This window comes from Notothenia coriiceps, unplaced genomic scaffold, assembly GCF_000735185.1.
Source record: "Notothenia coriiceps isolate Sejong01 unplaced genomic scaffold, NC01 NC01_scaffold00004353, whole genome shotgun sequence".
Lineage (NCBI taxonomy): Eukaryota > Metazoa > Chordata > Actinopteri > Perciformes > Nototheniidae > Notothenia > Notothenia coriiceps.
The window spans coordinates 8,031-23,689 of record NW_011337054.1 but is presented as its reverse complement, the minus strand read 5'-3'; the positions used below and the strand labels follow the sequence as shown (position 1 = coordinate 23,689).

General features: G+C 41.2%; 1 protein-coding gene across 1 annotated transcript; it reads left to right on the top strand.

The window, feature by feature from the left end:
* The first annotated feature begins 906 nt into the window (after nt 1-906).
* Nucleotides 907-6,271, top strand: col8a2 (collagen, type VIII, alpha 2). Its single transcript, XM_010767414.1, has one exon. The coding sequence runs from the start codon at nt 1,198-1,200 to the stop codon at nt 3,115-3,117; it is 1,920 nt and encodes a 639-aa protein (XP_010765716.1). The 5' UTR covers nt 907-1,197; the 3' UTR covers nt 3,118-6,271.
* Nucleotides 6,272-15,659: the final 9,388 nt, after the last annotated feature.

Below are 15,659 nucleotides of genomic sequence, written 5' to 3'. Positions count from 1 at the left end.
AAAAGACGTACAAAAGTGCATTCTGCATGATAGGTCACCTTTAAGTGCCTTTAAACCTACTAAATGTATTTTATCTCAACAGTGTATTGAGAGTGATATCTTAAAACTCACTCATATTTCATGTAAAAAATGAAATTATTTGTACCATCAACTGTGAGTTGGCAGTGCTGCACCAACGCAGTCTGTCCTCTAATGCAGGGGTTCCCAAACTTTTCAGTCCGCAACCCCCAAAATAACAGTGCCAGAGACAGGCAACCCCCCACCAGGAGAATTGTCAACGGGGAAAGTCTACAGATGGCCAGTCCGCCCCTGAAAAATGTCTATGCACACGTTATTATTAATAATAATAATAATAATAATACAAATAATAATAATAATTATTATTATGAATAATAATTCATTTGTTATCATCTCGCAACCCCCACTTTGGGAACCCCTGCTCTAATGAACCACAATGACCGAAATATTTTACTATGCAAACTGGATGCAAACTTTTACTTTTCACTTCAAGGTTTTATTGATTGTCTTTTTATAAAAGTAGTATCCTTTCAAACACCTGACACTCCTACCACTAAGTGGCAGTAATGTGTCAAGTCCAAGTATTCACCCATCCTTCATTTCTTATGAGAAAACAAAGCAGTGTTGCCTTCTGAGTAGATTACAGGTGGTCACTTGAATACCTCTAAAGGTATCACATCACATCTCATCTGATCACATTACATCACATCTCCTCTCATCTCATCACATCTCATCACAATACATCACATCTCATCACAATACATCACATCTCATCACATCTCATCTCATCACATCACATCTCATCAAATCACATCTCATCTCATCTCCTCTCATCACATCACATCTCATCACAATACATCACATCTCATCTCATCTCATCTCATCTCCTCTCATCTGATCACATCTCATCACATCTCATCACATCACATCTCATCACAATACAATACATGCTGACACCTTTATCAAGAGTGTCTTACAATAATTGCTTCCAACCACAATTAAATACATTTAGGAATGTATAAACTTAGTACATTAGCTCTCAATAAACCAACACATTTAAAGTGTAGATAAGGACTTTCATGTATTGCCCCACACACAGACACTGCACCTATTATGTTGTTACCATATTGATCAGTTTCCTGCTCCTTTTGTTTGGAAATACATGTTTATATTAACAACATGATTTATTTTCCAGATATGCCACCCATGATAGAAGTGAAGGGGGAACCAGGCCCCCAAGGGAAACCTGGACCAAGAGGTCCTCCTGGGCCGTCAGGACTTCCAGGAAAACCTGGACTGGGCAAACCAGGTCTTAATGGCCAGCCAGGACTTCAGGGGCCTCCTGGTTTTCCAGGAATCGGTAAGCCTGGACTTCCAGGTCTCCCGGGAAAGCTTGGGCCAAAGGGGATGTCAGGGCTTACTGGTGAGGTTGGCCCTCGAGGTGAACCAGGTCCAAGAGGTTTATCAGGGCAGCCCGGCTTCCCCGGCCCAGCTGGCTTGTCTCTGAATGGAAAACCCGGACTTCCAGGCATCAGAGGTCCCCCTGGGGCTCAAGGGGAACCAGGATTAAAGGGTCTTTCAGGCCAGCCAGGAGAGCGTGGATCTAAGGGTGAGAATGGACAAGGGAAGCCAGGGCCTTCTGGTATAAGGGGTCCTCCTGGGCTTAAAGGCAGTCCAGGACCACCTGGTCTTCCAGGTATTGGCAAGCCAGGACTGAAAGGTTTGCCTGGACTACCTGGTCTTAAAGGTGATCTAGGAAGCCCGGGGGAAGGAGGAGAACCAGGAGAGCCCGGGGCTCCAGGTCTACAAGGTCTGCCAGGGCCAGTTGGGTTAGGAAAGACTGGGCTAGATGGACTGCCTGGAGGTCCAGGTCAAGTAGGTCCAAAAGGGGAGGCAGGGCAAAGGGGTTCTCCTGGATTTCCTGGGACCCCTGGCTATGGAAAACCTGGTCTAAGTGGGCCAAAAGGAGAGAAGGGCCATGGTGGATTGCCTGGTCTCCCAGGGGACAAAGGAGAGCCAGGAATGGTGGGCTCACTTGGGGAAACAGGCTTTGATGGACAAACAGGACCACCAGGACTTCAAGGCCCAATGGGACTCCCTGGAAAACATGGAATGTCAGGACAGAAGGGAGAACTGGGGCCCCAGGGCCCTCCTGGACTGCCTGGCTTCAGAGGTGACCAAGGCCCGAGTGGATCCTTTGGAAAACCTGGCATCCCCGGAGAAAAAGGCCTCCCTGGGTCTATTGGTGCTATTGGAAAACCTGGACCCAAGGGTGAGTCAGGGCATATTGGCCTACCTGGAAATCCAGGGCTGCTAGGTGCTCCAGGGGTTAAAGGTGAGACAGGGTTTATAGGGACTCCTGGCTCCAGGGGTCAGTCAGGTATTCCTGGTCTACAGGGGCCCATGGGCCCCATGGGCCCCCAGGGGGTTCCTGGACTTAAGGGCGACTCCGGAATGCCAGGGCTTCCAGGCCTTGGTAAGTTTGGAGAGAAGGGACCAATAGGTCCCCAGGGTCCTCCAGGGAAACCAGGCCCTGCTGGGCTTAATGGTAACCACGGCACTCCTGGTCCTCCAGGGCCCCCCGGTCCTCCAGGAAATGGTCAAACAGTTATTGCCGGTCCAACAGATTCACAGTTGGAAGGGGATGAGGTACCAGGGGACAGGAAAGTGCCTGCCTACAATCAAGTCCCCCTCTCGGCCTCCGTGGCTCCAGCCTTCACAGCCATCCTCTCCACACCGTTCCCTCCCTCTGCCATGCCAATCAAGTTCGACAGGACTCTGTACAACGGGCAAAATGCCTACAGCACTGCTACAGGCATGTTCACCGCTCCTTTATCTGGTGTCTACTACTTTGCGTACCACATGCATGTGAAGGGAACTAGTCTGTGGGTGGCACTGTACAAGAACAATGTACCTGCCACTTACACCTATGATGAATACAAGAAGGGCTACATGGACCAGGCGTCCGGTAGTGCGGTCCTTGAGCTGAAGGAGGGTGACCAGGTATGGATCCAGATGCCCTCGGATCAGGCAAATGGCCTCTATTCCACCGAGTACATCCATTCCTCCTTCTCAGGATTCCTGCTCTGTCCCACATAACCCTGTCTTTTCATTCAAACATGTTCCTGTAATGACACCTCAGAGGAGCCCTTAACCTAAAATACCTGCAGCCATAACAGAAACACAAAACCCATAGGATTTTATATATTATTGCCATCATCTTTATCCGTCTTACCGTCAGCAACATCAGCAAAAGAAAAAACAAACTTTGTGAAAGAAACATGGAAAGATTTAAAAGGCAGGGGAAGGAATTCCATACTCTGTTCTTTATTTTATGTCCTTCTAACGTGTTTTGGGTTGTATTTCATGTTGGTGTTTTTTAGCTTATATTATTTTAATTATTATATTTTCATAATTGTATTGTTATTATTTGGTCCTTGTCACCATTGTTGTTGTTGTTTATCAGATTCCGACTATTAAGTGCCTTACTTTGTAATGTGCTAGTAACAGACCTTCCCATGTGACTGCACATCCTGCCCAAATACTCTGACATCACCAGACCCTGGGGGGTGATTAGATCCTCCGGCTGCAGTCATGTCCCCCTTGTGTTTGTATTTAAACCGTGAATGGCAATACTGACATAAAGAGCAATGATACAACATAGCAAATATAGACAAACAATAGCAAAACAAGGCATGTTGTGCTGTTATACCATTACTTTTCTTTTGTCTGGCCTTTTTGGTACCCTGAACGATTGCTACGTTAAAATGATTAATGGGATTAAATCTTTGTTTTAAGAGCGAGATATATATATATTTGACAATCAGTTGGCATATGTAGGGTGCTTATTTCTCTGCTTCTTTCTGAATTCAGTAGGCGACCATTTAAAAAGGACCTTTATGTTTCTTATAATTTATTCAACCGTCCAGAAATGCCATTGAAGAAATACTATCCGACCTCACAGTATTATAATTATTAAATTTAAACTGCCCTTTTAAAGAGGATAATGCAAGTACAATTCCCTTTTTAATGTTCAGGACAATATGTATTCATACAGATAATGTTCACATGCCATAGAATAGATACTGGAATGAACTGCAAATTGGACACAATTCTAGCTGTATCTATGGTCCGTTTCCCAAATCCCTGAAGTTACTGCTTTCTGATGCGACACTACCTATCAATAAATCAGTATCACATTCAAATGTAAGTGAGAAATCTTTATATGAATGCTATGAAAGCCCCTGATCATAAATATATTGCATATTTGTTATAACAGCTAAGAAAAACAGGGATGCAAATGGATTACAAACACCTTTCTTCAATGCCAGTTTCTATGTGACCTGTTGCTGGGCAAACAAGAATAGTTCATATTAATTCCCAAACCTTTGTGCCTAAAATATCTGAATAATGGTTTAGCATAATGTAACATCCGTGGCAACAAGGACAGGATGTTTCAGAACCAAATTAGAATAGAATACACAGCCGGAAATGAGAATGAATCTGCATTTACTCCACGAATAAGTAAAGGGACTGACTGAAGCCCACAGGTTGTGAAATACAGGTTGTTGTGTAACATTTAACAAACCTGTGCCAGATTTCTGGGAGAGTTGGTGGGCCAGAGGTGAGAGTGGTGTATTTACTCATTTCTGCTGGATGAGGCATTAAAGATGCATGCTGTGTGTGTATGTATGCTTATATGTTGTAGTGGGTATACGCTTCTGTCTGTCACTGTGTCAATATACGTGGGTGGGTGTGTGTGTGTGTGTGTCGTTCACATTGTCCCCCTGGCATTCAGGTCAACATACAGATAATAACAAACTTGGATGAAGTTAAGAAACCTTACAGTCCTGTTAATGTTACACCAGTAATCTGACCTTAAAATCTTCCGGCCTGTTCTGGGTTTTTAAGAAAACTCAACGCACTCTGTTGTTGCCTTTGCAAAGTATGTAACAAGTTATGAACTTTGTAGTCGTAAGGAGTAAATGATGGGAGACAACATCGACATATTGGGATAAGAAGACAACATTTACTTAACATAAATTACTGGTTAACACTGAACACTTTTGACTATTTTGCATGTTGGCTCAATAATGGTGTGCAAAAGTTTTTATGTTGTACCAAATGATGAAAAAACACACATTGTTGTGCAAGATATTATGAATGGTCGCAGATACAGAAGAGAAGAGGTTTGGGCAAAACTGAAAAAAAGGTAGCTTATATTACCGACTCCATGCCTTTTTACTTATGCCGCCCAAATGCTATCATTACACTGAATTTAGGACCACCTTACACCTTGATGGAGGAATGTCAGCGTGCAGGAGGATTGTGCCAAACATGGAGCTTTGCAATCAGAATGAATGTATACTGTTTGACTGAATTTAAAAGTGTCGATTAAATCATCTGCCATGCTCTGTTAATATACATAAACAACTTTCTTTTAGGAAAGCAGTTCTAAGATAAGGCCTAATAGTATTTCAAATCTATGTAATGCAAACCTGCTCTTGTCCATTTCATTTAATGACATGAAAACACCTTCTAAGTACCATTATCTTTATGGGAGTCTACAAGACAGTCCAAGGCTCCTTATGTACTGTATGTTGCCTTTTTTGTCGCCTTCCATTTTTCGGACATGGTGATGTGAGTTACATGTGGCTATAACTCTCTGTCCTTATCTTTTCAAAACACAATGTCACGGGCTTGCAGAGTTTGCCCCGTGTGCAAATCATATACTAAGTAGGATCCATGTACCATCTTGATCGCAAATGGCTTTGAAGTGTTTTTTGTTTCCTTTTAAAAAAAAAAAGATGTTAAAAAAAAAGCCTTGCTTCGGTTATTAAGGGATATTTGTTTGTTTTAGTTTCAATAAATACAAACGGCCATTCCCATTTGCACATGAAGTTAATGAAGATGTATTTATACATTTATGATAATTTAATAGGGATGCCAAAACCGACCACCGAAGCCTAGAACGTATACATGGTATTTAACAGCATTGACGAGTTAAGAGCATTTACAACATGTAGTTAGCATTCTAGAGTTGTTTGTGAAGGATTATTTGTGGACTTTTATTTTCTATTTGCGTAATGTACAATGTATCATCTTATAGGATTTTTGTCATACAAGGCTATTGCGTGCACTCTATGCAATAGAATTTGGGTATAAAATGCACTCTTTTTGATTGAAAATGTTTGTCTGCTTATACAAAATCTACAGTACTTGATTGTATTGATATCACATCAATAAAAACCTTCTTGTATATCAGTGTCAGGTCCTCTCTGTTTTTGTACTGTCTCTGCATCTGGACTATATAACATGTCACTGGAACACACAGCAGTCACCCAGTATCATGAGTACTACTATTAGTTGTTTTGGTAGAATATTTGGTGTGGACATATTTTTCAAGTAAAATAATGAACACTAGAGGGAGATATATAATTATATTAAAAACAGTATCAGGCCTTAAGATTTGAAAGATCCTTGTCTGATGTGCCAGTAAGCTCAGAGCTGCATTGATAAGCTTGTCCTTGTCAGTTCAGACCACACACAGATAAGAAGTGCGTGTTGGTAATTTGCTCTGCATGCACATTCATTTGTTGATAACCAAAAGTCCTCTTAAAATGAGAATAACATGAAACTGTGTTTTGGTGTTCCCTGTGTTTAGAAGCACACAAAGTAGGGGACATTGACCTAAGAGGGACTTGGAGCAGTGTGTAAAACTGTAGTGGTATCCATTGAAAATAAATGGTCCAAACATGCATATCATTTTGTCAACATACAGACATAATTCGACAAAAAACGTCAATAGAAGTAGAATTAGGCAACTTTAGACCAACCTTGATGTAGGTCCAAAGACTCTCCGATGTCCTACCCCATGCGTTTCTTAGAAGGCCAGTAGAACAACTTGACATGTGATTGGATACACACGTTAGTTATATAATTAATGTCACAAAACAGCATGTGATGATAGCAGGCGTACTAATGTTCAGCTATTTTCTGGAACTGTCGTCACGGTGCACCCGGATTCTTCTTACGTCGCTCTGACGCCAGAGCCTCCATGCTGCATTCAAGTGAACCCGGTGAACTCGTACATCCAGCCTGAGGACTTGGCGACTTGACTTGCTCACAGGTGCTCTTGTAAATATAAATAACTGCTGCTGTAATATAGTTAATACGCGTAAAGTAATTGAAAAACATTGTGATACAACCATAGACTGTATACATACAGGGTTACAACAGTAAAGCAAAGCTTGCATGTCAAACAAATGTCATGCACATGTTGGCAGGTAGGCCACTTAAAAATGATTGCAGCTTTTATGCTTCACTTCAGAGCACAAAATAACCTAAACCTCTTCTCCAGTACTAGCATGTATGTTTAGTCCTACTCTTTAAACATGAAAAACAATCTTAAACACAGCTCTGAAGAAGACAAAAAAAAATGTGTTTGTTCGTTGTTGTTGTTTTAAAAGATAAATACATGACTTGTGCACACACATCTGCACCTCGATGTAGGGCCGCGGTTTTAATATTACAAAACACTCTGGTGCCATAGAGAGTAACATATTTCCCAGTTGTTTTCACACTGTGTTGACTTGCCATTTACTTGGGCTTCCTCGTAATATTTCCGACGGTCCCTGAAGGTGTGGCTGACTGAGGAGGCTCCTCCCCAACAACAGTTCCCGACCTCCGACGAGAATTCAAGCAAGCTGCCACATTGAAGAGGAACAAATAGGCGACCTGGCAGCGTTTTTCTACACTCCCTCCACTTTCTCCGGGGTAGTCACGCGATTTCAATGTTCAACCTGCTCTTTGTAAGTACCTAATAAACCTAAATAACTATTACTGACCCGTTTGAACTTGTCTCTGATATGATCGCAGCTACACAGATCCGCAGGAGGGTAGAAGTTGGGCTACATATTGTTGAGATGATTAGCACAACACAACACAAGGGAGCTAAAGTAAGTTACATGTATGATAAGACGGAGTGTAGCCACATTAGCTCGCTGAAAATATTGGCTACGCACCATTACACTGATAAACATTGTGCCAAAGTGTATTCATTTCATTATTATTCCCGTCCTCAAGTATGTTATCTCTAGAATAGCGAGTCGTATCTCTGTCTTCTCTCCTCAAACGCTGCTGGGAAAAGCAAAGTGACGGAGATGAGCTAACATGCTAACCAATATAGCTTCGTTAGCATGCTAGCAAGGCTATGGCTATTTCCTAGAATAACAATAAGACACATCTTCATAAATTTGACTAGCAGTATGATTGTGGTACCACTTGGTTATCATTTGAAAAACGACACATGATATGTATTTTGCCATGTTGTCTGCACTGAACGTCGTCCGCAATTTTATTAAATAAGGGCTAATGTTACCCATAGCAGCACAATGAGCTATTGGTATCAGTAAAGGTAGCTTTTCTCATAAACATCCAGCTTAACATTAACGATATTTTGGCTGTCGTCAATTTTGGCATTGACGACAGCAGCACATTTTTAAAGATGTGTAAAATATAACCAGCTGTTGTGATTTCCAGTGTTTTTTGTGTGCTTCTTTTGGTGTTTGGTAGTGGACTCGACAGACGTCGGTAGTAGTGAGAAGCTTGGCCAGAGGTATAGATGGCGGCTGAGCTAACTGCCTTCCGCCCTTTGTGACAGATCTTGACCCAGAGCATGGTTGACTCATTATGGAAGCCACATGTCAGGCTTACATATTAATAACACAATTAAGTTATCGATATATCCGGTCTATTTCATCGTGTCTTGGGTATTGTCAAACTGCTGTCTTTATTGTTAACTAGCCGGGTTTTACTCCGTTATTATTCGCCAGCCTTTCATTCCAAAATATAGCTACTAGCTAGCATTGAGGTTTTGTGAGTATCTAATGTAGCCTTGTCTGTTTGTTTTTTTTAAGGCACCCCGCCATTTAGCTTTGTTGGATGAAGTGAAATGAGGAAATGCACTTGGGGAGGAAGTTGACTAGAGCAGCTGTGACACTAAAGGCCGCAGCACATTCCCATGCCTCTCAGTTTTCAATTTATGACCTTCCTATGGTTTCAGTCTCTGCTCTGGAATACATTCTAGTGGGTGGCTGATACAAATGAATAGCTTTGAACACTCCTAAGAACATGGGTGGATGAGTCAATGAGTAACTGGTGTAACAGGTAAGCTAATTACATTCCTGCCTATGAGTCAGTGCAAGGTGACCCAATTTGCCTGCAGATAATATAGAAGATGTGATCCGTTCAATGCCATCACTCTTCAAAACGAACTGAGGGCATAGCAATTAGGGTAGAAGTAACATAATATTCCTGTTATAATTACTACGTAAGTCTTCAATTCCAATAACTGCAACACTAACAAAGACATTCTTTATGAAAATAATGGTTTTACAACTTTTATGCAGTATCACTAAGTGTTTATTCTCTATTCACATTTTATTGTGGAAGTAGGTCACTCATACTTGTGACCTGCTTTATGGTAAAGATAATTGACAGTCCAATCTAGAAATAGCTAGCTTCTCTCAGTGCACATTCATGGGATACCACACTTCAAGTCACACTCCCTTTATCTCATTGTTGTGCTCATTTGTAAACTATGCAACTGCAAAGGCAATAATAACCTTCATTTTGCGGCATCATTGTTGGACTTTGAGAAAGAAATATCTTCCTTTTGCCAGCCGTGTTCTGCTTTTTTCATTTGGTGTACATAAAGACTGAATCTCTTGTATCGGTTCTAAATCTAGCTGAGTGCTTGCATGACATTTTCACACCAACAGACTGGTGGTTGCGTTGTCTACAGGCAGCATGAAGAAAGGCAATGTGACAAGTTGAGAAGTTCTCAGCCTTGGTTACCGTAAATGAGAAAGGTGAGCCCAGTGTACAGTAACATGACACCAATTTACAGAGGAGGTTACTGGGGGAGAGGAGCACCTATGTTGTGGCTTGCTGGCAGTCGGCCCATCTAGCCACAGGGTGGCTGCGAGTGTTGAAAGGTAGGGTTGAAGAGGCCCGCTCCACAGTGGCTGGCTTAACAGATTTGGCCAATTTTAAAATCGAGTTATGGGTGTCTGGTAGTGTTGAGGAAGGAACACAAGCTTTGGTTTCACTATGTGTTAGCCTGCTAAGATCCTTGGCTCCAGAGCACCTTTGTTGTGTTGAAATCATCCCGAAGTGGAAAGCCAGGTTTAGATGCCCATACTTTTGTTCTCTTCACATTTCCAGCCGTTTAGTGAAAAGCCATATATAATTATGCATTAGTAGCCATGGGTACCTTGTGTGTTGGTTAATCATGCCCCACTCGGCACGATGTTCGTTTACTGTTGTTGCCACAGCGCTGGGATGAAGCAAAGGCAGTGGCTCTATAGCAGTGCCTGACAGACTGACACCTCTGACTTCTAGATGCTGCTGTGCAAGGCTGCGTTTTGAAGCTATAGCAACAGGTAGGAATAGGATCCTCCTTTGTTATTTGTGTTTACAGTGTCCATGTCTAGTTACAGCTGCTGATAGCAGGGGAAAACACTGTCAATGCCAAAACATGCTATTGTAAAGCATGTTGTTATTGTTATTAGAGCTGTTGTTTGTATGTTGTTGCTCACCTTGATCTAGAAAGGGTTCTAGGTTTGAAGCAACTGTAGTCTAGAGAATGCTTGGTTATTACACCTAAACAAGCTTACTGTGTTTTTTCTATTGCATAGGCACTGTTATGCTTGTCACTGGAGCATGGCTTTTTCTCCATTTCCTTAAGCAGCTTATAAATCGTTGACTACCTCTCACAACACGACTTCAAACTAATTAATTGTGGCTATAATCGCAGGAAAAAATATGTTTTACTTAAAGCTGATTGTAAGATCACAGGGTAAGGAAGTTGGACTTGATATGTTGATAAGGTTCTAGATCAGTGCTTATGGGCTGCACCCCCCTACTGCTTCTCCATCTTTGCTCTGTGAATATTTAAAGAGAGCACCATTGCTCTTCTCTGATTTCTTCATAAGGGACACCACAATTCCCACCAGGAGCACTTGTTGCTACTGCTGAGATAATCGTTGGTATGGCAACAGGCATCCCTCGATGCCGCTGTCACAGGGCCAACTTCGTTTCCAAATGTCAGAAGAATGGATGCCACAGTGGGACTCTGCCCCTCTCGGGGAAAATGTGTGCAGACTTTCTCTTCTCTGTTGAGTGTCAGGCCTCCTGTAATCAAACTTATTTCTATTTTAGATTAGAAAATCACTATGATTAGTTGTGACTAATTACTGTTATTTCAGTCATCATTGTGTCCCACATTGACTCTGGTATATATTTCTCACATCTAAATAACAAGACGAAGTCACAATCCAGACACACATACCTTTAGTCTCTATATAACTGGTTTATCTCCCCAGAAAGTGTCCGTCAGTTATTTAACTGGGAGGACACGCCTTGTATTCACATTGAATCATCTGTATTATTGTTGTGCAGATCTTTGCTACACCTGCTAATTTCTTCTGCCAGCTTTAGTATTCACTATTCATGCTTTAGTGTGTTGGCAAACAGGTGGAGGTGTGTATCACTGCTGTGACAAATGTCTCTCCCCAGACACGGAGATGTTTTTATCTGGAGTCGATTGTGACTAGCGTATAATGTAACAAAGGAGCTTATAGATGGCTGAATAATGTCACTAAACCTATATACCAGATGAGAATTTGAACGTAAGAGAAAAGTAAAGGTAACTATCCTTTCTTTGGGTGGTTGCAGCTTTAAAGAATACAATCAATATTTCTTTGTACACATTTCTATAGAATGATAATATCTCATTAAATACAAAATAATGGACAACTTTCCCCTGTCGGCTGACTTACTTGAAACTTTATTGCAACATCATGTTCTGAACGGATGAGTTTTTAACCAAGCTTTAGTGATCCATTATAACATTAGGTAAATATTCAAACCACCGGACTGACACAGGTTAACGTTTCAATCATTTAGGGCTCTAACCAGCAATGTCTCAAGTAATCCTGAATGTACACAGATAGTTTTATGCGAGATTAATTATTTAGGCATTGCATGAAATCCCATTCAGCGGTATATCACAGTTGGTACGTTTTTCTCCTGTCTCTTTAAATAGTTGCCTTATGTCATCAGTCTATCAGTCAGGTGTTTAATCTGTTGAGAAGTGTGATTACAAGTGCTACTAAGCTTCAACAACAACAGAACAAGCTTTTGTTTGGTTATGTTTTCCTCTTGTCATTCCCATTTCCAAGGTATTGAGCGCAGGTCTCTTTCAGTCCTTTCAGTCTTTGCCTCCCCCCTAAGCGCTATCAGAGGCCTTTGATCGTCACAATGTTTATCTGTGCTCACTCAGAGGCTACAAAGCACTGTGATAAGTGGGCTTTGCCATGCGTGAGTACGTGCGCACGGGGTGTTCGTCTGTCCATGGTAATAAGGAGGATACATATTCTCCCCAGCACGTTTACACGGACACACGCAGCGTGAGCAACAAGCACTCTGCGGGAAGATTAGCTCCTGTCCTCCGGGAGCAGAGAGATACAACCTGTTGTGCTGAATACGGGACATAATGAGGATGCTTGTCAACCACAAATGATAACAACACTTAGATGGGCAACTGCCATCATAATCTTTTTACACGTGTCATTTAGATTTTTCTCAATTTGATAGAAATATGGATAATGAATGGTTAATATATAAGGCTTGATACAGCGTCGGAAGCATTAAATGAAAAAGCAAATGTACCTAAGGCGCACACCTATTTGCATCAACATTATATACCAAGCTAATACAGATGAAGATTACAGTTAGAGATAAGTGGATATAAACAAGAAGGACTTCACAGTTTCTGTATTGAAGAAATGTTTTTTCTGTCTGCTCTGACAAACCACAGAACAGGTCTTTGTGTTATATGCAGATGGCATGTTTTTAGACTAATTTAAATGTTGCAGAAGTGTTAAAAAAATAATGGCAACAACAGTTGAGCTCTTCCCCATGCCATGACACATGCATTATTGTCTGTTCCTTTGAGCCAGTATGTAGCCTTAAAAGGACACTTTGTATATACGGTATGCATGATGTTTGTTTTTTGAATTATTTTTAAAACGCTGTTGCTCGAAACTGCAATATATTACTGCAAAGTATTGACTTATTACTGTGTTGCCTGCAAAGCAGTGTCTTCACTGATCAGTGTCTTACCACATGGTTTCTCGGAAATGAAAGGCCACTGTCAATGTATGATACGTAACATGAAAACAAGTGGACTGCCTTTTTAATTGTTTGTTTTACAGACCGAAATAATCACGAGTCATTCTCAGGCAAGTGATCTATCATTTAAACTGCCTGTAAGCCTAAAAGCCTATCAATATTTAAGCCTGTCAACCTAAAAGCTTTGCATCAGTACCTCAGGGTTCAAGCTATCCTCGTCATGTTATATCATAGCTTTTACGCTATTTTCAACCTTTTTTACTTTTTATGTTAAGAAGTTGGATTTAATAGTTGTGTTTTTCGAAATAAGGCTCCTGTTTTGAAAATGTTGTGTAACAAAATGGAACTAGTAAACATCGGAAACACACCACCAATTTTGCCCTACAGCAGTATTCTTATATAAAGTCTCATCCAGCATTCCTTTTCTGTCAGAGAGCACACTGGTACTAAGCCCTTTGTCAGTACCGTTAACTTCTGATGCTTCTTTCCTCGCATGCCCTCTCTACAGAAATTTGCCAATTTTTTTAACAAAGCGTGTGAATCTTTAAACCCTTTTTTAAGAGTTCTGCCGTGGCTTGAAGAATCCGACTTGTAGGCAGCTTTGAGGTCTGTTTGGTTAGAGGGTGCGGTATTCACAAAGTGTCTGGACCCCCAACCTATTTCTAGGCTTGATCAACACAGTCCACCCACATACAACAGGAGGGGTGTTTTGTTTTCGTTACAAGCTAGTTTAAATGGAAAGTCTTAATAAATATTTTAAAGACATATCTTCGTTTTGCCCTTTCGGTTTCATTTTGATAACCACGCAAGATCTTTGTACCCTTTCGGTTTGTGACTCCCTTATCACCTTTTTGTACTTTGGAAGGACATTTGCTTTCTTTCTCCTTAGAGCAGAGGTGTCCAAACTTTTTTCACCGAGGGCCACATACAGAAAAATATACGAAGGGCTTGGCCACTTGTAGCGGTATATTGCCTCGTAAGGTAAGTTATAAATTAGCAAAATGTAGGTAAATATGCTGTAAGAAGAAAACCGCCTACATCGCATCTCTCTATAGGGTTTCATTTATCTTGTTGGCAGCTCATTCCTTAAAACGGAAGCCTCAGAGTGATTATAATAAGATGAAATATGAAGGGTCTATTTCAAGTTTGTTCTGTAAATAAGTCATTGGGCTTTTTTTTTTTTATCAACTAAGATATGTTAGAAAATGTTTTCAAAATGAATTGGCTGAATTTATTTTGAAAGTGGGCTGATTATAGGGACGCATATCGTTGACTTTTTTCTACGATACCACTGAATGATACCGACACTCGACCGATACATATCGTGATACTTTTATGTTGCATAAGGGAACATTTGAAGCGCTTTATGATATAGTTAACATGTCAAATGAATTGTGGGACTTTAACCTTTCAGTACTGAGCAAACAATGAAAAACACGTTTGACAACACAGGCTTGAAGACTGTACATTCCTGTACTCTGATTTTATGTGACAGTAGCAAATGTTTTGAGAGGTTGGATGCCCTGCAGTGGTTACATACCCCACCATTCAGACTGGCTGTCATATGCAGCCACACTTTAGATTTTCGTGCCGACATTGAGCTAATGAAAAAACGAAAGCTAACCGAAAGGCTCAGACGTTCGGGAGGAAGGTGAAGGGGGTTGCTTGGCAATCAAGCTAATCACCGAAGCCGTTGCAAGACGCGCAATCTTATTGGCTGGCGGTTTGGGCGTGAGTTTAAGGACATTACGCCTAACTTTATTTATATATATATTCGAAAAAGTATCGAAAACCGGATCTGATTTCAGTACGGTATACCGTAGCCGCCAGTAACCGGTATTTCGGTAATACCGGGATCCGGTATGCGTCCCTAGCTGATTAACACATGAATACTACTGTGTAATATATGTTTACATATATATTTAAGAAATACAATATAAGAAAAGCACAAGTTTCATTTGTGGGCCATATTTTATTATACATTTTTTATTAGCTGAGGGCCGATTCTAAATGGCCTGCGGGCCGCATTTGGCCCCCGGGCAGTAGTTTGGACACCCCTGCCTTAGAGACATCTTGTCCTGTGGTTTTCTTTTAAATCCATTTCCTTCCCAAAGTGGGGAGCCTGTACATCTCAGGGGTCTGTGGTAATCCAGCTGGGAAAGACACGTTTTATTATATTTTAAACCGAGACAACCACAACCCTGAGTCAGGCTGTCTTAGGCAGGTAAACACAGACATGACTAGTTGTGATTCATGTCCCAATTATACATCTCTGATTAGGCAACTCGGTCCAAAGGACAAGGTGCCTTTTTATTATTACTCATATTCACAGATCTTTGCTGTGCTGCTTTTTGTTACTCCATTCATATTCATGTGATATTGCTGCCGTGTGATACTGCACAAATTAAGAGTCGCTGCACAAGATATTTAAACCTGGAGATGAA

Excerpts from the sequence above, each read along its gene's own strand:
- col8a2 (XM_010767414.1), top strand. The coding sequence starts at position 1,198 with ATGATTTATTTTCCAGATATGCCACCCATGATAGAAGTGAAGGGGGAA.